The sequence below is a fragment of the Lampris incognitus genome, chromosome 10, assembly GCF_029633865.1.
Source record: "Lampris incognitus isolate fLamInc1 chromosome 10, fLamInc1.hap2, whole genome shotgun sequence".
NCBI lineage: Eukaryota > Metazoa > Chordata > Actinopteri > Lampriformes > Lampridae > Lampris > Lampris incognitus.
The window spans coordinates 33054987-33079008 of NC_079220.1; the positions used below are offsets into that span (position 1 = coordinate 33054987).

General features: G+C 43.5%; 1 protein-coding gene across 1 annotated transcript in view; it reads right to left on the bottom strand.

Annotated features, from left to right (window-relative positions):
• Nucleotides 1-1192: 1192 nt before the first annotated feature.
• The window catches only part of hsd3b7 (hydroxy-delta-5-steroid dehydrogenase, 3 beta- and steroid delta-isomerase), a 32114-nt gene continuing 9284 nt past the window's right edge, over nt 1193-24022 (bottom strand). Inside the window, exons 2-6 of the mRNA XM_056287686.1 lie at nt 12336-12491; nt 10498-10606; nt 4255-4354; nt 3684-3846; nt 1193-3240 (exon numbers count right to left, since the gene is read on the bottom strand). Of these exons, the coding sequence (XP_056143661.1) occupies nt 2828-3240; nt 3684-3846; nt 4255-4354; nt 10498-10606; nt 12336-12491 (941 nt within the window). The 3' untranslated portion in view covers nt 1193-2827. The remainder of the gene's footprint in view (nt 3241-3683; nt 3847-4254; nt 4355-10497; nt 10607-12335; nt 12492-24022) is intronic.

Genomic DNA, 24022 nt, shown 5'->3' on the forward strand with positions numbered 1-24022 from the left:
ACTGATGAAATGTCTATAAAAACATGACTTACAAAGTATGACTTAAAAAGAAAACTAAACCACATATTTTACTTACATTCATGAACATTTGGCACACCACAGACTTTCAAATAATTAGCCAAGTCTACTGTATTCTTGAATATATTATTTTTTAATTCATTTAAAATAAACATAAAATCTCATAAATGAATACCAAACTAATATGAAATAGTACATATTGAATTAAATTGTTTTTAATTTCATCAATATCAAAAGATGTTCTTTATAAATGTATTGCCGATTTTTCCTTTTCTCCCAATTTAGTGGCCAATCGCTCCCTATTCTAATTCAAACACCCACCCTCGTACTGCATGCGTTCGCCAACTGCACTGCGTCTCTCCGGCCGGCAGTCTCGACGGAGACGCCTCGCCACTGTCGTGACAAGGCGAATCCAGGCAGAACCACTGCTTTTTCCCCCCACACACAGAGACGCATTCATCTGACGAACACAAGCCGACTCCGCCCCCCTCCCGAAGACAGCGTTGCCAATTATTGCTGCTTCATCGAGTCCGGCCATAGCCGGATCTGACGAGACCGGTATTCCAGAAAGCGGGTTATGTACATACTCTGAGTTTATGTACATGCTCTAGGTTGTGTACATACTCTTGAGTTTATGTACATGCTCTAGGTTGTGTACATACTCTTTTGAGTTTTCACATAACCCGCTTTCTGGAATACCCCGGTCCTCAGTGGGCAACTGCATCGACACAAAGCCAATGCTTAGACCGCTATACCATTGCGGACCCTAATATCAAAACATTTTGAAAGTCTAATAATATTAGTTATGTTCACACAGGGCGGCACGGTGGCACAGTGGTTAGCGCGGTCGCCTCACAGCAAGAAGGTCCTGGGTTCGAGCCCTGAGGTAGTCCAACCTTGGGGGTCGTCCTCTGTGTGGAGTTTGCATGTTCTCCCCGTATCTGCGTGGGTTTCCTCTGGGTGCTCCGGTTTCCTCCCACAGTCCAAAGACATGTGGGTCAGGTGACCCGGCTATACTAAATTGTTCCTAGGTGTGTGCGTGTGGGCCCGGTGACTCTCCCTGCCTGCCTACCAATGACTGCTGGGATAGGCTCCAGTATCCCACGACCCTGAGAGCAGGATAAGCGGTTTGGATAATGGATGGATGGATGGATGTTCACATTCATGAACAAAGTTGTGAAAAATAAGTTATGCATGAGTTTAATCAGTTAAGATAAATACTGAATTAAATGTGTAGTGCTTCACACTCACAAAAAACTGCTATCTGATGAAAAACAAATTCAGTATCTCAACTTCTTAAAGATTTTTTTAAAAATATTCATGAGAATGAGAATCGCTGAGATTCTCCAATTTCAGCATCAACGTGAAAATCGCCCTAAGACAACATAACACAACACAACACAACACGGTTTCATGAGACGGCAGCTGATTACATATCATGAACAACTGTCCTTACTGGACTTTCATACTAAGTAAACAATTTTCTCTTCATTACAAGAATAGAAACGGATGAGCATCAGATCCCCGTAGATAATGCAGTAGAATCTAATTAATCTAAATTAATGAATTCTACAAAGCATTATTATTCTCATCTGTATCAGTATTTGTACTCATATTGAATCACTTGCATGCAAATATATAAGTATATTGTTTGATTTGTGTACTTTTGCCCATCTAACTGAGGACATCTGGCAGTGCAATTGAGCATATAGTTAAGGTCAAAATTATTAGCCCCCAAGGAACTATGGAACATTTCCCTAAAATTCCTTGACCAATGTTTGCATCATTAATAAAACTTTATATAGTAAAACATTCATCAATGTTAAGGCTCCTATTTGGTACATTTTGGAATGTAAAATAAATCTTCACGTTTGCTTTATACCTAATGTAGTGAAAATTGAGGTGGTCAAAATTATTAGCCCCCATGTGATTTTTTGCTTTCAAAACTGTTTTGCTGCTTCAGGCACAGGGACCCTTGTTCGGGTGCAAGGGATCATGAAGAAAGAAGATTATGTTGACATTTTGATGGATAATGTAAAGAAATCTGCTGCCAGTCTAGCTTTAGGTCACTGCTGGGTCTTCCAGCAAGACAATGACTCAAAGCATACATCCAAGTTGGTCCAAAACTTTGTGAATTACACCAAAATCAAGGTCCTGTAGTGGCCCTCTCAGAGCCCAGATCTAAATCCTATTGGGAATCTGTGGCGGGAGCTCAAGGTTAATGTCCATGCTCGAAAACCACGCAATTTGGATGAGCTGGAACAATTTGCCACGGAAGAATGGGCTAAGATCCCTCAGGAGACATGTGCCAACCTAGTTAGGAACTACCATAAGAGGTTGTTGACTGTTGTGAGTCAGAAAGGTTACACTACTGACTATTAATTGTCATAGGGCTAATAATTTTGGCCTTGTCATTTTTGTTTTTTCTTGTTTAAATTCAGTGCATCAGTAAAATATCTTAATCAAGCTTAGTGGAGATTTTGTCTTTGCTCTTTCAGAAGCAATTAAACTATAAACACTTTTGGTTATGGTCATTTCCATGGAAAAGTTAAGTTTGATTTCATAAAAGGGGCTAATAATTTTTACCTTAACTGTATTCCTCTTTAGGAAGTTCATTGTTATTGTTATGAAGTTGTATATGTGTTTCTACTTGTTACTGTAGCAATATGTTTAATTTGTAGTATCATCACCATAAGTACTGTGTACTCAAGTCTTGTGCTTCTGCTGCTGCACTGACTCAGTTTTCCCACAGGACTCATTAGATTCATCTCATGTGATCTGTTAAGTGTGGTCCACATGTCAGCCCATTTTAGGAATCTTTTTTGGTCTCTAGAGGAAAGGTGTCGACCCATTTCTGTGTTCGTTCTCGACACTGGTCCCAGTTGTAGAGCGGGCGGTACTTGAAGTGGCGTAGGGCTTTGTCTGAGCTCACAGTGAAGGAAGTGCTGACAACAGCCAGCGTGTAGCGGTTCAGCAGCGGTGTGTAGTTAAACACAGGCTTCAGGATCCAGTGCAGAAAGTCATTAACGTATGCAAAAAACCACAGCACAACCAGGGGCATGTGGATTGATCGGAAGTTGAAATGCGATAGAAACTGCATGTTAAAATCCTCATAACCTTTGTACGGCGATTCATCATAGCAGAAGTATGCCTGGCCTCCGACCGTCTGGGGACTCTCCCCCAGTGCACGGGCTGCCAGCAGATGCATCCAGGCCACGTTGCCTTGAAAAATGAACATAAGTCAATATCATGTTAAGAACAGACATGTTGCAGGTGAGGCTCACTTCAATAGGATCTAGGTCAGAAGTTGAGTATGCCCTGGCAGGAGCACTTCTCACTTCTTCTACATTTCAGAACAAAACAAAGTCTCCACTTCTGCTTCTGTTCCTGGTGCGATCATGCTTAAAATGCAATATTTCTACTAGGCATCTATTTGCAACAAAGATTGCAAGGTTTTCTCTTTAAAAGGGCAGCTTGACAATTTTTTAACCTAGGCCAACAACTTCAGTGACCATGATATATCTGCTTTGTGAACAATAAGAAGCTCACACTACCTATCCTTTTAGAAAATGTATAAAAAGCAGATTGGCCAGGATTCATAGGCTAGATAACAACAAACAAAGGTTTGACCTGTAACCTTTGGCTTACAGGGGTTTTAAGCTCACCTGCGTATACTCGCCCATGTTCAGTGTCTGCTAGGGAAGCCTGAATGAGCCAGCCTCCGGTTTTCACCCCATTCTGGTAAAAATCCTTCATTAGCTGATGATATTCACCGTAGATGCCTGTAGGCCTCAGAGAACATGTGTACAAGCATGCCCCTCCTTTTATCTGAGGAGGAGGAGAGGGAATTAAACACTGAAGAGGAGGAGAGGGAGTTAAACACCGGGAAACAGACAGGAGGAGACCAGAATGAAAACATTTACACCCAAGTGGTGCACCAGAAGAATTTGGCTTATTCCACTAGGGTGGAGTACTGCTATGTGAATGTCATAAGGGAATGATTTAGATTGTTTTTCCCTGTCCAAAAGAATTCTTCCATTATAGTGTAACCCAGGACATTTTTCCCCCCCAGTGGAATTCAACCAAACAAATGGTGGTGAAAGGAAGTCCTTAAGACAAAGATCAGCTGCTTTGAGTTTTGCATGTTGTGCCATTCAGACATTCACAAAATCAAAGCAAGAACTCTGGCATTTTTGTCACTACAAAAAAGTGAGCTGAAGTGCATTTGTGTAGTACCTTGATGCCATTTGCCTCAAGTACGATTCTCTCAGCCTTGGCCTTGCTCTTGGGATATGGCATGGTGTGCTCAACATTGTAGGGCGTATCCTCATCACCCCTATTCAGCAAAGACAAATGGTCAGAAAACAGGGACAGGAAAGACGCAGATGAAGAAGAGCTGTTTCCTTACACAATTTATATCCATGTGTTTTCCTAACCAGACAAGCACATTCTTTCCAGCAGCGGAAAATGGTGGTTTGCTTTGCATAGGGACTGGTTTGGGTAATGTGGAGAATACCAACTGCTGTTCTGAAAAACTCTCTCTCTCTCTCTCTCTCTCTCTCTCTCTCTCTCTCTCTCTCTCTCTCTCTCTCTCTCTCTCTCTCTCTCTCTCTCTCTCTCTCTCTCTCTCTCTCTCTCTCTCTCTCTCTCTCTCTCTCTCTCTCTCTCTCTCTCTCTCTCTCTCTCTCTCTCTCTCTCTCTCTATATATAAAACTTTGTTAAAAGAAACACTCAGCGGTAGGGATGGTGCTCAACAAATAAGGAGCAAAATAATGTGACAGCTAGTGATTGTTTATAGTATGAAACAGGCTGGTACGATCTCAAAGAAAATGTACTTGACTAACTGGATTATATACATATTTAAATATATATATATATATATATATAGCCACAGTGCAGATGGTCCTGGCCATGCTGATCCAAGAGATGAAGAACATCATGCAAAGGGACCTGAATCGCAAGATGGTGGAGAACATCACCTTTGCTACCTTTGATGAGTGGTGGGAGAGGAAAGACCAAGGCCAAGGTAAGGGAGAAGAGGTACTGAAATGTCTTAGGCCACAGTCGTCCCTAGCAGCTGCTGTAAAGCTGTGTTTTTCAGTGGCTAATAGCATCATCTGTTACAAGTTAAGACTTAATTGTGGCAAAAGAGCTTGTAAGCCACTGGTCAAAACTCTGCAAAACTTCCATCCATTATCCAAGCTGCTTATCCCAGGGGTCGCGGGGGATGCTGGGGCCTATCCTAGCAGTCACTGGGCGTCAGGCGGGGAGACGCCCTGGGCAGTTCACAGGGCTGACCCATGGTCCTTCCCATGTGCCAGTTCCACATAATAAGGGAACAAACACTGAGGCAGGCAAGGACATCCATCTCAGACCTGTTTAACCCAAATACACTTAATGAAAGAGGGTTGTGGAACATTTGCTTGAAAAACTAGCTGCAGTAACTTTCATTGTGAACAAAAAATACTGAGTTACATCCTCATGCTGGGCAATAAAATTACATTATTATCTTGAAGAAATATTCCTCCATTTTAAAATAAATAGACAATGAATATCTTCAAAAATGGCTCAAGCAGAGTCCCTCAATTTTAGCAGCATGTTATTTAATGATCACAAGTCAGCCAATCACATAGCTATATAGCTACACTACCTAACTTAAGCTAGGTACTAGGGTATTGTGTTTGGGGTGGGCACACAAATCCAGTCTTCTCTGATAAGAGGGCTGCTCTAGAAGAAAAAGTTTCATAAGAAACTTGATAAAAGTGTGACGATATGTAAAACCTGCTGAAAAAGAGTGAAATATACAGGTCGCATGACTAATCTTTCACTCCAAGACTAGGCACACACTAGAGGATAATCGGCCCGATTTGCCCCCATTGAGAATTGAGGAGGCGGTTCAGATTTGAAGCTGCTTGGAATTGATTATCTTCCCATATGAGCCTGTTTTTAGCCTCCTGATCTGCTCGAAAGCCAGTCAGGGTGTCTCAATTATATCAAACATTTTTGATATTTTCGCCTTGTGATGGACTGGCAGCCTGTCCAGGGTGTCTCCCTGCCTGCTGCCTAATGACTGCTGGGATAGGCTCCAGTCCCTGTGACCCTGAGAGCAGGATAAGCGGTTTTGATATACGAACGTTGTACTGTACCATTGTGGTGAAGAGGGAGCGGAGCCGGAAGGCAAAACTCTCAATTTACCAGTTAATCTTCGTTCCAACCCTCACCTATGGTCATGAGCTTTGGGTAGTGACCGAAAGGGTGAGATCGCGGATACAAGCGGCTGAAATGAGCTTCCTCCGTATGGTGTCTGGGCTCAGCCTTAGATATAGGGTGAGGAGCTTGGTCATCCGGAGGGAGCTCGGAGTAGAGCCGCTGCTCCTTCACGTCAAAAGGAGGAGCCAGTGGAGGTGGTTCGGGCATCTGATTCGAATGCCTCCTGGGTACCTTCCTTTGGAGGTTTTCTGGGCACATCCAACTGGTAGGAGACCCTGGGGTAGACCCAGAACTCGTTGGAGGGACTACATGTCCAATCTGGCCTGGGTATGCCTTTGGATCCCCCAGGAGGAGCTGGAGGGTGTTGCTGGGGATAGGGACATCTGGAGTGCCCTACTTAGCTTGCTGCCACCGCGACCCGACCCTGGAGAAGTGGCTGATGATGAGATGAGATATACTTTATTAATCCCCGTGGGGAAATTCATGCTCTGCATTTAACTCATCCTAGCTGTGTAGCTAGGAGCAGTGGGCAGCCGCCGTGCAGCACCCGGGGACCAACTCCAGTTCTTCTTTCCATTGCAGCCGCCGTGCAGCACCCGGGGACCAACTCCAGTTCTTCTTTCCATTGCTTTGGTCAGGGACACAGACAGGTGTATTAACCTAACATGCATGTCTTTCTGATGGTGGGGGAAAATGGAGCACCCGGAGAAAGCCCACCACAGACACGGGGAGAACATGCAAACCCCACACAGATGATGACCTGGGATGACCCCTCAAGGTTGTACAACCCCAGAGTTCGAACCCAGGACCTTCTTGCTTTGAGGCAACAGCGCTAACCACTGGACCACCATACATATATATTGCTATGTTTCCCATTAAAGGTCCAGGGGATGAGGGAAGTAACAAAGAAAAAGAAAAGAATCCTGGGGGAATAAGAAAGGTGGGAGGCGGAACCAGGTGTAAAAACAAACAGATTTATTAACAAAACTAACCCTAAGCCAATATACACTCACTGGCCACTTTATTAGGTACACCTTGCTAGTACTGGGTTGGACCCCCTTTTGCCTTCAGAACTGCCTTAATCCTTCTTGGCATAGATTCAACAAGGTACTCATTGTCATGTTCAAGAAACCAGTCTGAGATGATTCGAGTTTTATGACATGGCGCGTTATCCTGCTGGAAGTAGCCATCAGAAGATGGGAACACTGTGGTCATAAAGGGATGGACATGGTCAGCAACAATACTCAGGTAGGCTGTGGCATTGACACGATGCTCAATTGGTACTAAGGGGCCCAAAGTGTGCCAAGAAATATCCCCCACACCATTACACCACCACCAGCAGCCTGAACCGTTGATACAAAGCAGGATGGATCCATGCTTTCATGTTGTTGACGCCAAATTCTGACCCTAACATCCGAATGTCGCAGCAGAAATCGAGACTCATCAGACCAGGCAACGTTTTTCCAATCTTCTATTGTCCAATTTTGGTGAGCCTGTGCGAATTGCAGCGTCAGTTTCCTGTTCTTAGCTGACAGGAGTGGCAACCGGTGTGGTCTTCTGCTGCTGTAGCCCATCTGCCTCAAGGTTCGACGTGTTGTGCGTTCAGAGATGCTCTTCTGCATACCTCGGTTGTAATGAGTGGTTATTTGAGTTACTGTTGCCTTTCTATCAGCTCGAACCAGTCTGGCCATTCTCCTCTGACCTCTGGCATCAACAAGGCATTTTCGCCCACAGAACTGCCGCTCACTGGATATTTTCTCTTTTTCGGACCATTCTCTGTAAACCCTAGAGATGGTTGTGCGTGAAAATCCCAGTAGATCAGCAGTTTCTGAAATACTAGGACCAGCCCGTCTGGCACCAACAACCATGCCACGTTCAAAGTCACTTAAATCACCTTTCTTCCCCATTCTGATGCTCGGTTTGAACTGCAGCAGATCGTCTTGCCCATGTCTACATGCCTAAATGCATTGAGTTGCTGCCATGTGATTGGCTGATTAGAAATTTGCATTAACGAGCAGTTGGACAGGTGTGCCTAATAAAGTGGCCGGTGAGTGTATATGCAACAAGGGACAACTGAGGACGCTGGCTTTTAACTAACGAGGAAGGAGTAACAAACAAACTCAGATCAGACTGAAAACGGAAACAAAAACAGCACAGGTTTCACCCTCCTTCTCAAGGAGAATTGACTACAAACACAACAGCTCTTTCTCTGGCTGCCAACAATGGCCCACTAGCACTGCTGGGCGTCTCTCTCCAAGTTATACACCCAGCTGATGAGGGATTGGAATCACCTGGGCTCAACTAGCAGCTCCACAGGAGGCGGGGCATTACCTGGAGAGGGAAATTACACACATACACGGCACTAGGGCTGTAACACCACCTCCCATAAAAACAAACCCTAAGTTTGTATACAAGAGGGTAATTGCACACATACACAACACTCGGCACTGGGGCCGTAACTATATATACATATATATATATAAAACTATGCAAGTGTGCACATAGCTTACATATATGGAAAATATTTTCTGTTTGACAGCTGGCAAAGCAATGTACAGCTGCCAAACAGATGCAATGCATGTTTCTAATATTACATCTTTAAAAGCATTACATAACATATGTGACACGATGGATAGGCATGTTTTCTGTGCTGTGTAAAAGAGGGATGAGATCAGGTTTGGGTGACTGAGCCATCTGTCCTTCTCCCTGGCTAGGTGTTACATATGGTCCTGCTCAGTTTGTAGTGTTTGCCATGGCCTAACGAGACAGGGTGAGAGTAGCACAGAAGACATGTGCCTTCATACAGACAATGGTTGAAGCTACATGGCTTACTCTTTCAGACAGGTACTTCAGAAAGTGTTCAGTCTCCTGGAACTTTTACACATACTGTCCCTGTTACTCCTCAAGCTTTTAATGCACTGACGTCATGCGAGTCTCCCTTGTGTGCACGTGCAGTCGGTCCTCCTCCCAGGTCTCTGTGGTGATTGTGGTCGCCACCTGGATGCTGCTTGGTATCCCCCTCATCACATTTTTTTTATATATCTTATAAATCCATATAAGTTTGTTATCCTATTTCAATGTTATATCGTTCTCTTACTACGATGGGTGACTAATTTTTTTTTTTTTAACATGGTAATGCCGGTCGCGTGGCTTGGGTCCTGGTCTGTTCCAGTGATCCATTGCACGTTGTCCGTCTTGGGAGGGAGATCCCTCCTCTGTTGCTCTCCCTGAGGCTTCTTCCTATTTTTTCTCTCTGTTAAAGGTTTTTTAGGGAGTTGTTCCTCATCCAATGAGAGGGTCTAAAGACAGGATGTTGTCTTGCTGTAGAGCCCCTTGAGGCAAATTTGTAATTTGTGATAGTGGGCTATACAAATAGAATTGACTTGACTTGACAATAAAGTTGTAAGAATATACACATCTATATGAGCTTTGCACAGCAAAAGTTTGGTATTTTTGTCCATCCCCTATGCAAATATATTATAGCTCTGCCAAATCAGATGGAGCATGTTGGCAGGTTTCAGGTCATGCCTCAGACTTGGTGTTGGTCAGTAGGACCTTGTTAACGTATTCAGTTAAAGTATTCAGTGGGATCTCTCTGGAAAATTAAATACACTTGGGCTCCAGCATTCCCGCAACCCTGAGTAGGATAAGCGGTTTGGATAATGGATGGATGGATGGATGGCCCAATATAAGTTGACAATACAAAGGAAATGAATAGCTATAAAGTAATTTCTAGGTTAATATTTCCAATATAAATGTGAAGTTGTGTAAATAGTTGTTCATTTTAACATTTTTGAGAATTACTTCTATAGGAGTAGTAAAAAAAACTCACATTCAAATATATTTTAACTTCATTTTGTAACACAGAAAAACACAAAATATCCATGTGTGGTGAATACTATCTGAAGCCTCTGTGTTTCCACTGCCATGCTTTAAAGTGTTTATTGCTACTCCTTGTCCTCGTCTGCACCCGGCTCATACTATCTCTCCTCAACGTGCTCTCCATTTTCCCATGAAGGAGAAATTCCAAACCAGGGTGGAAGAAAAGAAATTACATAATGGATGCCATGGAAATATGCTCACTTAAAAGGCTGTGAAAATTGGTAAGATAAGTGCAACTATGTAATTTTGATAACATAAAGAAGAAAGAGACATCACAGAGAAAAACAACTGTGTTATGAAACCAGTACGGTCATGGAACCAGTACATGCAGCGTTTGGTAAAAACAAAAAACAAAAAAACACGTGAATAAGAGATGTCGAGCTTTACCTGATGAAGTGGTCCCCTTTGACATTAGGGCCGACCACCTCCATGCTGCTGGTGTATACCATGTACTGAATGCCATTCTCCACACAGGCATTGATCATGTTCTCCGTCCCTGAGCGAGGAGGAACACAGATTCAGACACCAGAAAAACTGGCTTTGGACCGATCACAATTACATAATGTCATCTTTCTTGGAAAAGCATTGCATAATTCTTCCAGTCGTACCAGAAGACAGACTCTGAAATAGGTGATTTGCAAATACAGCAACATGGGGAGTTCACAAGAACAATCAAATAGACATGTGGTGTGGTTTGGCAGGTACTGAGAAGAAATGAACGGCCAGACCAGACTGCTAACAGCTAAACGGCACCTGGCTTTTAGATACAAGGATAAAAAGGCACAACACAAGTATTTGCTCTCAACAAACATCTAAAACGTAACAGGACAGAGCCATTATCCCTTCCAGATATTTCCTGACCAGATGGAAGGAAACTGTGAGGCATCATTATGTTAATAACAGGATGCGATGTGGTGTATGATTTTGGCACCGTCCGCTGTTATACTACATATTAGTAGCTTAGAATTCCAGATACCATACTAGTTTTTTGTTTTTGTTATTGTTTTTTTGCATTCAATAAAAAAACAAATAAAAGAAACGGATTACCAAGTGCATTAAAGTGGGGGTTTTCTTGCTGAGATCCAGGCAAAGCAGCTGACACTCTTATCCAGCATAGATTTACAATTTATATGACGCCTCTGTTCTTCTTAAGCCAGAATTACAGGCAGTGAAAGCGTGGGAGTTTATATATTAAATAAATTAAGCTTTCTGTGTTTCATCATGTGATGTGCATATTTTATGGTGCACTAATATAAACATTTCATCACAGTGTACTCATAATAAACACTCAATACATATAAATAGTTAAAGTAGTCCAAAACTATGTTTCAGATGGATACAAGTTAGATCTTCTTTTTTTTTGTTGAAAAAATGTCCCCTTTTTTCTCCCCAACTGTATCCGGCCAATTACCCCACTCTTCCAAGCTGTCCCGGTCGCTGCTCCACCCCCTCTGTCGATCCGGGGAGGGCTGCAGACTACCACATGCCTCCTCTGATACATATAGAGTCACCAACCGCTTCTTTTCACCTGACAGTGAGGAGTTTCACCAGGGGGACGTAGCACGTGGGAGGCTAGTATTGTGTATTGGACTTTGACTGAAACTAAATTACTCACCCTGGGACCTGATGCCTAGTCCGGCAATGGATTCACTTAAATAAAAACATATGTGAGCATATTTTAGTTTAATGCAAAGTGCCTGTAGTATTGCTACCAACAAAACGTGTGTATGGTGTTTCATTGACTGCACACAGCTCATGACAAGCACACACACACTGACTCAGACAAACAGCTGAACACCCACACGATTCATCATAAGGGGTGTGGTCATGTCAGGAATATGGACCTCTCACAGCAACACATTTAGCATTTAGGCCATATTAGCAATACCATACATTATAAGTGCATTGCATTGCATAGTTACTGGCACTGTTGGAGTGTTCTTGGAAAAACATGTTCTTGGAAAATATTGTAAGGGAGCGGTGATGAATCCGAATGAAAATTGCTGCTTTCTGCCCATTTTGGTGAAGGCAAGCAATTCAAAAGGTCCGAACAAAACATGAATTTCAAATTGGGAGAGGATTTTCTTGCGTTGTCCTCGCAGTTTCCTGCTGGAGAAGATCTGCATAACTATCCTGTCCGTCAGTGTCTCACGTCAGTGCCCCCTTCCTGTCCTTTCCCCATCATCCTTATTTCCTCTTTCCTCTTCCCATGAACTATACCACACCTTGAACATTGACGGCATTGATGACACTCTCTGGGACTCTGTGCCAGACGTCCACTAGGCTGGCCGCGTGGATGACTACGTCAACCCCCCGGGAGACCTCCAGCAGGCTGGGATAGTTGGTGATGTCCCCCTGGATGATGACAACCTTTACCCTATCTGAACAATGACACAAGAGGGGAGGCATGAAAAAACAATTAATTGTTTAATTCAGAATTCCAGAGAGCAAAAATGCAACTGGATCTCATTTTCATAAGCTACTAGATATCATCTGTACAAGTTTCAACATCATACTACAACACCAACAACCAGAGTGTGAGGAAATACATAAACTGGCGGCACGGTGGCCCAGTGGTTAGCACTGTTGCCTCACAGCAAGAAGGTCTTGGGTTCAAACCCCAGGCCATCCCAGGTCCTTTCTGTGTGGAGTTTGCATGTTTTCCCCGTGTCTGTGTGGGTTTCCTGCGGGTGCTCCGGTTTCCTCCCACCATCAAAAAGACATGCATGTTAGGGTTAATACTCCTGTCTGTGTCCCTGAGCAAGGCAATGGAAAGAAGAACTGGAGTTGGTCCCTGGGCGCTGCAGGTGCCCACTGCTCCTATACAATAGGATGGGTTAAATGCAGAGGATGAATTCGTTGTAAGGATACAATTCATTGTAAGGTACAATGACAAAATAAAGTGGCTTTCTTCTTCTCTTCCTCTAAATGGGCCTGTAAAGACCCAGTGGCTGTTTATCAAAACAGAATGATCTAATGTGTTACTTTGGTAAGAACCAGTGTAGAGGCATAAGACAAAGAGGGGGTGGTCTAGATAGAGACTGCATGTCAATGGGGTGAACAAGTAGACAACTTCCAGCATATATGTTTTCATGGCCCATCTACACTTCAAGATTAATATGAACCCCCAAGTATCAACTTTTCTCTCCCTCTTTCTCCTTCTGAAATATGTTCAGACATCTATTGTTTTATTGTTTTTTATTGCACAGACTAAAAAAAGGGAATGGTTGGTTGGGATCAGACTATCTCTCTGAATAATGAGGGTACTTTTTTGCTAATGTGATCAAGTCAAGTCTATTTTATTTGTATAGCCCAATATCACAAATTACAAATTTGCCTCAGTGGGCTTTACAGCAACACAACATCATGTCCTTAGACCCTCGCATTGGATAAGGAACAACTCCCTAAAAAAAAACACAAAAAACAAAAACAAAAAAACCTTTACAGGGAGAAGAAATAAGAAGAAACCTCAGGGAGAGCAACAGAGGAAAGAAGAATTGGTGTAATATAGTCAAATTGTCTAGTTTTAGTTAGGATTCTAGTTACAGCATTCTGAACCATCTGAAGACTTTTAGTACTAGCATGTGGCAGACCTCAAAATAGAACTTTACAGTAATCAAGTCTGGATGAAACAAATGCGTTTGTTAGAGTCTCTGTATCAGCCATGGATAGGAAAGACTGAATTTTAGCTATGTTACGTAAGTGACAACGGCAGTCTTGGTGATTTCTTTAATGTGCTTATCAAAGGAAAGGCTGGGATCAAACTTAACACTAACATTTTTTGGCTGCCACACTTTGTGAAATCACAGAGTGGTTGATTGTTATCTTATCTGAATTTAAAAGCAGAAAATTTAGTGATATCCAATTTTTCACAGCAGCCAAGCAGGCATCTAAATTAATCATTTGAGTTTGATCATCAGCTCTTATAGGCACATACAGCTAAGTATCATCAGCATAGCAATGGAAATGTATTCCATGACTGTGTATAATTTGGCCAAGAGGTGAACTATGAAGACAGACATGTAGAGGGCCAAGAACTGAGTCCTGATGTACACCATATTTAATGTCAAAGAATTTTGATGTAATATTATTATAGCAGACCCAATGTGTTCTTCCAGATAAGTAGTACTTAAGCCGAGAGCTAAACCAGAGACACCAAAATTACCATTTATTCTGTCTAATAGAATACAGTGATCAATGGTGTCAAAGGCTGCACTGAGGTCCAATAGTAGAAGCATAGAAGTGGGACCAGAGTCCATAGCTAGTAAAAGATCGTTCACCACTCTGGTCAGGGCAGTTTCAGTGGAGTGACAGGCCCTGGAAGCTGATTGAAAAGGTTCATATAGATAGTTTTCTTCCATATAGGCTGAAAGTTGTTGATACACAACTCTCTCTAGTACTTCAGAAAAGAATGGAAGATTAGAGACTGGTCGATAGTTATTAAGAGGACCTGGATTGAGGTGTGTTTTTTTTAAATAGAGGTTTAACCACAGCTGTCTTAAAATTGCTGGGAACAGTGCCAGTAGTAAGCGATAAATTAACAATGCCCAGCATTGTAGGTTCCAGGAAAGGCCAGAGGTTTTAAAAAATTTTGCTGGTAAAGGGTCAAGTAGGCAAGTAGTTGCTTTAGAAGCTTACGTGAGCTTAGTCAAAGTATCAAATCAAAATCAAATCAATTTTATTTGTATAGCCCAATATCACAAATTACAAATTTGCCTAGTGGGCTTAACAGCAACACAACATCCTGTCCTTAGACCCTCTCATCGGATCAGGAACAACTCCCTAAAAAACCCCTTAGTATCAAATGCTGTAATAACAGGGACTATCAGTGACTCATTGTGTACATATACATTTAGTAAGACAGGATCTGCAGGAGTAGATGGAGTTGAAGAACTAATTTTATTTATGATCTCATCAACCTTATTGCAGAAAAAGTCTAGAAACTCATGGGCCGTGAATGGTGAGCAGGTAATAGATGGCTGCTTTTTAGTAAATTTAGCTACAGTGTCAAAGAGAAATCTGGGATTATGTTTATTGATATTAATCAAGAGAGATACGCTGCTTTCGCAGCAGCTAAAGCATGCTTGTATTTCAATAAACACTCATGTCAAGATAGCTAAAAAGAAACTTCCAATTTTGATTTTCGCCATTTATGTTCCTGCAGGTGTTACATCTGTCCCTCCTTCCACAGCCTCCACCTCAAAGGCTGCTTAACCTGAGCTACTCCCCGAGTGTCAGTCTCTCTCTCTCTCTCTCTGCGTTTGTGTGTGAGTGGAGACAGGTGAGCAGAGCCTCGCCAGCTGCAACCCATTCCATAATCAAGCCAACCTGCTATGAAAGACCAGCACTGCCACTTCCACCCTGCCAGATCGTAGCCTCTGATCCATCAGTGTGCTGCATTCAGCCCTTGCTCGCCAAATCTGTTTTTGTCAGTATTTTTGAACCCGCTGTTTGACAAACATCCTCCTTTTCACTGCAGTCATCCTGCTCTGCCTCCGGTTCCTGTTCTCCAGATTTTCACCTGCTCCAGATCGCTGCTCTGCCCGGCTCTCTCCACCACCTACGGTCTCTGTCCCCGGTCCTGTTTCCCCAGCCCAAGGAAGCCCAGCCCAATTCCCTCCACTGTGTGTTGTCGCCTTAGCTGGCCTCCTGTAATAAACTCCGAAGTCAGTTGGAAGCAAGTTTTGTGTCTGCGCCTGAGTCCTTCCTGAGTGTCCCGTAACAGTACGATCTGGCCAAAGATGGACTCAGCAGACACAGATCCCCTTCATCAAGCCATCGCCAGCCAGGGTATTCTGCTCGGACAACATAATCAGGTTTTGCAAACGTGGTCCTCACAGGTTACGGAGATGGCCCAGGCCCCGGCTAGACTGCAGCAACAACTCTCCGCCCTGAACCCCTCCAAACCAGTCCTGCCTGCCCAGTTGGTCCGCATCCCCTCTCCTCCACCACGCGAACCATATGTGCCACCTCCAGAGCCATATGATGGCAATTTTGGAACCTGTAGAGACTTTTTAATGCAATATTCGTTAGTTTTTGACCAACAGCCCCGTACCTACTCCATTGACAGAGCTAAGATTTCCTACCTGATGATTGGCTGCCTCCATGGCCAGCATGCAGCTGGGCTACGGCAGTTTGGGAAAAACAGTCCCCGATCTGTTCCTCATACTCCAACTTTAAGGAGCAGATGAGGAACATTTTTGACCACCCAGTTCGATGTAAACGGGCCGCCAAGAGAATGCTTTCCCTTCGTCAGGGTTGTCGCTTCGAATTTGCATAAAAACACGAGATTCGAACGTAAATGGGGAAATTCGAATTAAATAAATAAAAAAATACATTGATTGTACTTTAAAATTATTAATTAATCAATGTCAAAAATGCCGAAAGTAGGCTACGGCAAGAATTCCCGCTCTAATTACCCATAAGTCCATGGAGCGGAAACGTAGGCCTAGGCTGCAGCCAGAAACGAGAAAATGGGGGAATTCGGTGCTGCCGACAACGAGCCCGATGATCAGCATACCAGAAAGATTGTCCCTCCAGAGAATCTTAGTAGTGCGATTTGGAAACACTTTGGTTTTTGGAGTGTAAATGGAAAGACTGAAAACAAGGACAAGGTAATATGCAAACTATGTGAGTGTGAACTAGCATACCATAGTTCCACGACCAACCTACATGCAGTTCCATCATCCGGCCGAATACAAAGAACTGCAGGACCCTGCTGGTGCGTCTGCTGCTGCTAAACAACCCAGGCTGACAACGTTTTTCTCACTAGTCCATGGGCCAGACGATATTTCGGTACACTCAAGGTGGCAAAACTTACTTATAATTTTTGAAAGGATCCATGTCTTTAGATGATATTTTGGTATGATAACCATTCCTGAGTGGCAGCTGTATCACAGTTATCAGCTCATGAAGTTAACCACCCCCTAAAGTAAATTGCATTTTAGACGCTGGTGCATATCCTGGTTTAGCCTCATGGTCAGGACATTTTTCAATGTTCTATAATATTGTCTTTGGTATCATTTTAAAGGAGACCTTCTTAGCTTTCATTCAAGCCCTGTTGTGGATATTTCTCACAAATATAGAGGTCACTTGAGCTCTTCAACCCGTCAATAACACACATCTTTCTGCAATGTTCGCCTAAACTATATATTTTCTTTTAGCCCTGTGGCATCTAGGAATATCAGGGACACAAAACACAAAAACTGGAATACTCACAGGACTGTAAAGATTCAGGAAATGTATAATATACCCATACTATTTCATTGTGTGAGGTGATTGTGAGCCTTAAATGAGAACTAGACCAAAGCCAGTTAGGTCACAAACTGGTCTCTATACATTTGTTTAAATACACAATCAAAATACATGATAAAAAGGAATACCATAGTGAGGTAATGAACTATTTTAATATTTTAAACAACATTGACATTTACATATACTTAGTCAATGATACATGTAATCCCATATCATTAGTGGGTATATGTAATGGTAATGGGTAGGGTAATGGGTATATGTGAATATGGTTACATTATTGTTATCAAGCTCTGGGTAACCAAGTCCAGAATCAACATCCTGTGCATCAATAGACTACTACCACAGTAATACCATCAGAATCATCACACTGTCATTCATCAAACTGCTCGTTTCTCTCATCATCTGACTCCCCAAGTTCAAAGTCCAGTTCTGGACCATCCTGCTGTTTTTGGTTACTGCAGGTCTGTAACCTGCACATGTCTGTGCATGGAAGTCCATTTGACAGGCACATGCAGCTTGGCATTTTGCATGAATGCACACACTTGCATGTTAGCATTTCCAAGACCACATCTGGTGCAGGTGGGGAGCGCATCCAGTAAATGGCCAGCTTGCCTTCATCGTCTGTCCATCCATACTCAGTAGGGCTTGGCACCACAGGGTTAGCCTGCAGACAGCACTTCCATATTGCTGCCTGATAGTTGGCTCGTTGAACATGCATAAAGAGACAGTCTCTACATGGTGGCAGCTGGCTGGACTCAATCTCTCCCCTTTTGGTGCAGAAGAGCTGGTAACGCAGTTTGTTCACCTCAGCAGTGCTGCTATTAGCAACATAGGTGGTGAACAGGTGAACTGCTCAATTTTCTGGAACAGCTCATCACTCACATTCCATGTCTGTCCCAGTTGACTAAAAGTCTCTTGGCAGGAAGTGTGCTTTCTCACTATCTTCAGGGCATTCAGCTTCCCTCGACCAGCGAATGCACTGACAGTGTCGCAGCCTGTGAAGGCATGTAAGCCAATTAGGCTGTCACAGATGCTGTCTCCAAGTGAACTTGCCAGTTTGGTGATGTCGACAAACCGTGTGCGGTTCTGAGTCCCACACTTCTGGTAGATGGGACAGGTGATGTCCTTCTGGAAGCCAAGACAAAGCACCATGACATCAGTGTCCTCAGCTGTGATGATAACTGACTTTGAGCCCGCATTTGCTGCATGCAATGCATGCAGGAGCAGACGGGTGTCAGCTTCTTCATGTGTGGAGTGCAGTTCTGCTGCTTCCTCACACCCATCTTCTGTCAACTTGTAGCAGGTTTCCTCACAGGTCATGTACAACACCTTGCCATGCAGCATAGCTCTGTATCGTGGGAGTTTCCACTCTTCCACCAGAAACTTGATGAGACTGGTCTTGTTGGAGGAACTGCACAGAAATTTTCTCCACTACTGGACGTGGTGTCCCCCTGCAAGATTCTTGTACTGGAGAGTGATGTCTCCACCCTGGTTCAGTCGTTCAGCATCTTTGATCGAAGTCTGGTGATAGACATCAAAAACAACATCAATCCTCCCACTCTGTGCTCCCTCATGGAGGACCTGGGTCAAGGCTGACTCTGCCACCTGTGCAAAGGTTTTGTTGTTGCCATTCATTTTTTGGACCAGGCTCATCCCATCAATGATGGAAGTAGATGGGATTGGGATGTCTTCTGCAGGAGATACATTCTTTTCAAGCTCTCTGGCAAGTGCAGCCTTGTTTGTTTTTCGTAAGGACCCATCAGCATTTGCCAGTGCCCATGGTAGTGGGCCCAATGGGTAGGCAAGGACATCCTTCAGATTCACCTTCCTGCTTTCAGCCACCAGGATCATGTGACTGAAAAGGTTTCTATCTGCCTTCAGAACCACATCCTGTGCTTTCTTTCCATGAGCTTGTTTTGTGCTGACATTGGAGAATGTTTTCAGACTTTGCTTGGTCATCTTGTCGTGGAATTTCACAGGTGGTGGGTCTGCATCTAACCTTGTTTGCTGGAATGCTTGGTAGGCCTCTTCTCCTTTCTCAAGAGCTCTCAAGAGATCTATGGTCACATCAGGTGGAGCCATGTTGCCAGTGGAGAGGCTAACCAAATCAATCTCATCAGGGGACATAGGATTGAGCCAGTTATTCTCCATAAGGTCCATGAGAGACTGGACATCTGCTTCATCTCTCTTGATCCTTGGACTCTGTAGATCTGGATGAGACCATTTGCACCTGCCTTGACCTGTCAGGTCTTTCAGCTGTCTGAGGTACATGCTTCTATACTCAGCTGTGAGATAATATTTGGTCACAGCTCCTGGCTTCAAGCTGAATCCCTTTGTCCCTCCAGCTGTTTGGGTGTCTTTGTTCACCGTTTCTTCTATAGCTTGGTCAACAGGGATTCGGCCAAAGGGATTGGTGGAGCCCAGTTGGACTGAGAAGCCTCCTTCCATGAATTCTGTGTACACATCTGGGTGTGTGATGGGCAGCTCAGACATCTGGGCGTAGTAGTAGGGGAGGTAGCGTGCATAATTCATCCTGTCATAAGCAAAGCACCATGGGATCATTGCTCGAATGCTAGCCAAGTGTAGCATCCAGTCTCCCTCTCTGGATGCTTGGATGAGCCCCAACAAGATTTCAACCATGTCCAAATAGGACATCCAGAAGTTCGAGAGGCTGCCGTTTCCACCTCTAAGGAACTCACGGTAGACTTCAAATAGATCCATGATGCGTGTACAAGAGCTGTTCTCGAGGACCTCCTTCAAAGCATGTTGTGAGACTTCTTTCCCAAGGCTGTCAATGGTCTTCAGTGTCTCATTCAGGTGAACCATGTCATTCCTGTGAGTTTCTTCCAACCAGGACAGGAAACCATTCAAGGTCAGTCGCATGAGAGCCTCATACAGGAGCTTGTGTAGTCGCACTGCCCTGTTGTACTTGCGGCCATCCATAACACCAGCAATTGAGCCTTCTGCAATCATGCCAGACTCAATGCAGAGGTCTCTGAGTCCAGCATCTTGGAAATGCTTTCCTATTATTGCCAGCAGTGTGCAGATGGTGTGGAATACCCCAAGCCTAACGATGATATCATGGAACTTGTCATGGTGTTTCAATGTGATCTCGACATCCTTCGCATACAGGGCTTGGTCAAAGACACAGACAATCTTCCTCAGGCCTAAGCACTGCATGATGCTCAGTGACTGGTTAAGCACCTCGTTGACAGTAGACATTTGTGTCGCTGGAGCATTGATGGTAGGCAGATAGCCTATATTGTCGGGGATGACCGTCATCTCTCCTCGAGTCAGGATGTTGAAGCCTGTCCAGCTGCTGACTGACTGTTCTTCTTGTTGTGACATGCGTGCTAGGACCCAAAGAAGGTTTTTCTCTCTGGCAAGCTTAGTATTGGCTGCAGTATCGGCATCTGACTTTTTGCTTTGTGGTGGCCCTACCCGTTGTCCAGCATTGTAAGTTGGTAACATTGGTGGGGGTCCATCAATGCTTCTCTTCTTTGTTTTGGGAACAGTGGGCATGGGTTGGACAGGAAGTGGGTTGACTGGCTTTGCTTGCACAGCAATCCCATTGACTCTGTGAGATGTTCCCTCACCACTGACAGTTTCTTCAAGACGGTCGATATTGCCCCAGGCTAAAGTTGTGAATATGCCAGGATGGATGTTAGCTGGAAGGGCAATGCCACTCCCTGATGATGAGAGTTTCTGGAGACACAGGGCAGTGTTGATCTCTTCCATCTGTGAATAGGACACACTGTGACCAAGTCGGTTGAGGATGTTTATCAACTCTACATTTCCTGTCAACGATTTGACACTGAATGGCAGAACAATGTGCTTGGAAGGCTTGGTATTTCCACATGTCACTGCATATACTATGTCATGGCCAAATGACTGCAGAAGGCACTGCACTCTCTGGGATGCATGATCAGGATCATTTGAGCCTGTGAGTAGAGAGTACAGGAAGATAATGAGCGACTCTGGAATGGTAGGACATTCTGCTTCTGGTTTGACTTCAGGCGGCCAGGTTTGAGGAACATCTTGACTTTTAATGTCTGCTCTCAATTTGATGGCTGCTTTGGCTATAACATCTTGTGCACTGACACTTTTCAGGGTCTGCAGCTCCCTTTTGAGAGACTGATTTCCTTTGGCAAGTTCCCTCATGGACAAGTTATTGGGATAGAGGAGGAATTTTCCTTTCTCATCAGGGAATATCTGCAAGGCTCCAGCAAACTCACTCTCCAGGTTTCGCCTTATGTGCTTCTTGGTTGATTCCTTGACTTGGGCAATGCTTTGGGAGTTCATTGAAGCTACCAGTCTAGAAGAGAGATCAGTCATTGTCATCACTTGAGGATTGCCAAAAAGCTCCATCCTGATGAAGAGGAACAGCTCATTGTATGCCTTATTCACAGCAGCTTCATACTGGGCTGCAGCATCATCATCTTCATTGCTGGCAACCTCTCCTTTGGAAACCTCATCTTTGGTGTAAAGTCTATAGCATGACCTGTGGTAGTGCCCTTCAGCTGCTACAAGGTCTCTACTCACAATGGCAAGGATTCTGCTGTCCCTTTTCTTTGTGGCTGCACTCCTGATCTTTGCATCAGCTCGCAGTTCTCGACACTGCACCATTACTTCTCTCGTATTCTGTCTCTTGGAATATTTGCTGTTTTTCTGACAAAATATGCACTCTGCATCATAAGTCCTAGATGTACTTGGAGCATGTCGAGCTACTCTCTTAGATTGTTTCTCTTCAGCAGAGACACAACTTTTCTTTTCTTTTGCAAGGAGGCCATCACGAATTTGCTTCATAGTGAAGATACTGCGACACTTTCTGTGGTAGTAGATTGCTGGAATCTGTCCCTCAGGAATGTCTTTTGCCAGTTTCAAAACTGGTGCATGATTTCGTATCTGAGCTGCCCTGAGCAGAGTTCTCCATGAGTCGACACTTTGTAGTGAAACCAGCTTATCTGTATCATCAGAACAGTGGATAATGCACTCCACCCGTGGGCGCTTTGGTATTGGGTAAAAACTTGCTTGTTCACCAGTGGCCATATTCAGTCAGTTTTCACCTGCCACATACAAACAAATACATGTAACTTAGGTGTATGAACACTACTAAAACAAAGTTTACTTTGCTTCACCAGCGTCATATTACCATTATTTATCTTACATAGCCACAAATAGATACATTACCTAGTTGCTATGCAACAGCTGTATTTTGTCCACATGAGGCCGCTAAAATCAACACAAGATGAAAGTTCCTCGTAGCCACTTTAACTAATCATATTAACATATACATTAAAAGAGCATGCTAACATTATGGGAAATTAGCTTACAATCTTCTCCAGAGTGAGACAAGAAGATAGATACCAGTTTCCTCTATATGTGTTTAGTAGAAAGCTATCTGGCTGCACGTTAGCCTAGCTTAGCACAATGAATGGAAGTACACAGTACTGGTTATCCTTGGTTGTTGGCCAACTAAGAACTGTCCCAGAGTTTAAGCTAGGCTAATCAGTACAAGGGGTGTTGAAATGCTATATTTGTAAAAATCTGGGCAAATACACAATCGTGAGAGGCACAGAAACAGGTTTCCTGAAAGAAAAATGAAATAGCTGCTCATTTGGAAAGGTTATCATGTATTATTTTACTTCTGTTAGTGTACCAAATAAAATGGCACCAGTGAAGTTGTGTCACCTTGGGTGATATCGATATCTGGTCTGACCCATGGACTAACTGGCTTTGGTCTAGTTAGTTTCTTAGTAATAATGCCCTTCTAATTTAAGGTTCACAATCACCTCACACAATGAAATAGTATGGGTATATTATACATTTCCTGAATCTTTACAGTCCTGTGAGTATTCCAGTTTTTGTGTTTTGTGTCCCTGATATTCCTAGATGCCCAGGGCTAAAAGAAAGTATATAGTTTAGGCGAACATTGCAGAAAGATGTGTGTTATTGACGGGTTGAAGAGCTCAAGTGACCTCTATATTTGTGAGAAATATCCACAACAGGGCTTGAATGAAAGCTAAGAAGGTCCCCTTTAAAATGATACCAAAGACAATATTATAGAACATTGAAAAATGTCCTGACCATGAGGCTAAACCAGGATATGCACCAGCGTCTAAAATGCAATTTACTTTAGGGGGTGGTTAACTTCATGAGCTGATAACTGTGATACAGCTGCCACTCAGGAATGGTTATCATACCAAAATATCATCTACAGACATGGATCCTTTCAAAAATTATAAGTAAGTTTTGCCACCTTGAGTGTACCGAAATAGGAAATGTTGGGCTCTGGCCCATGGACTACACCTTCGGCTGCTCTGTCGTCTACACGAAAAGAGGCGATCACTTCACAACTCACCAAATTCATATGTAAGACATGCAGCCAATAAGCATCGTGGAAGGTGGAGGCTTTAAAGATTTTCTCCGTGAAATTGAGCCACGTTACACTATCCCGAGCAGAACCACAATAACTAAAAACATTGTGAAACTCTACGATACTACTCGTGAAAATGTACGCCAGATACTAAGCGATAAGGAAATTGCACTCACTACAGATGGGTGGACGTCTATAGCCACAGACGCTTATGTTACAGTTACAGCACACGTAATGTCGGAGGCATGGAAACTGAACGATGTTGTCCTACAAACGAAAGAC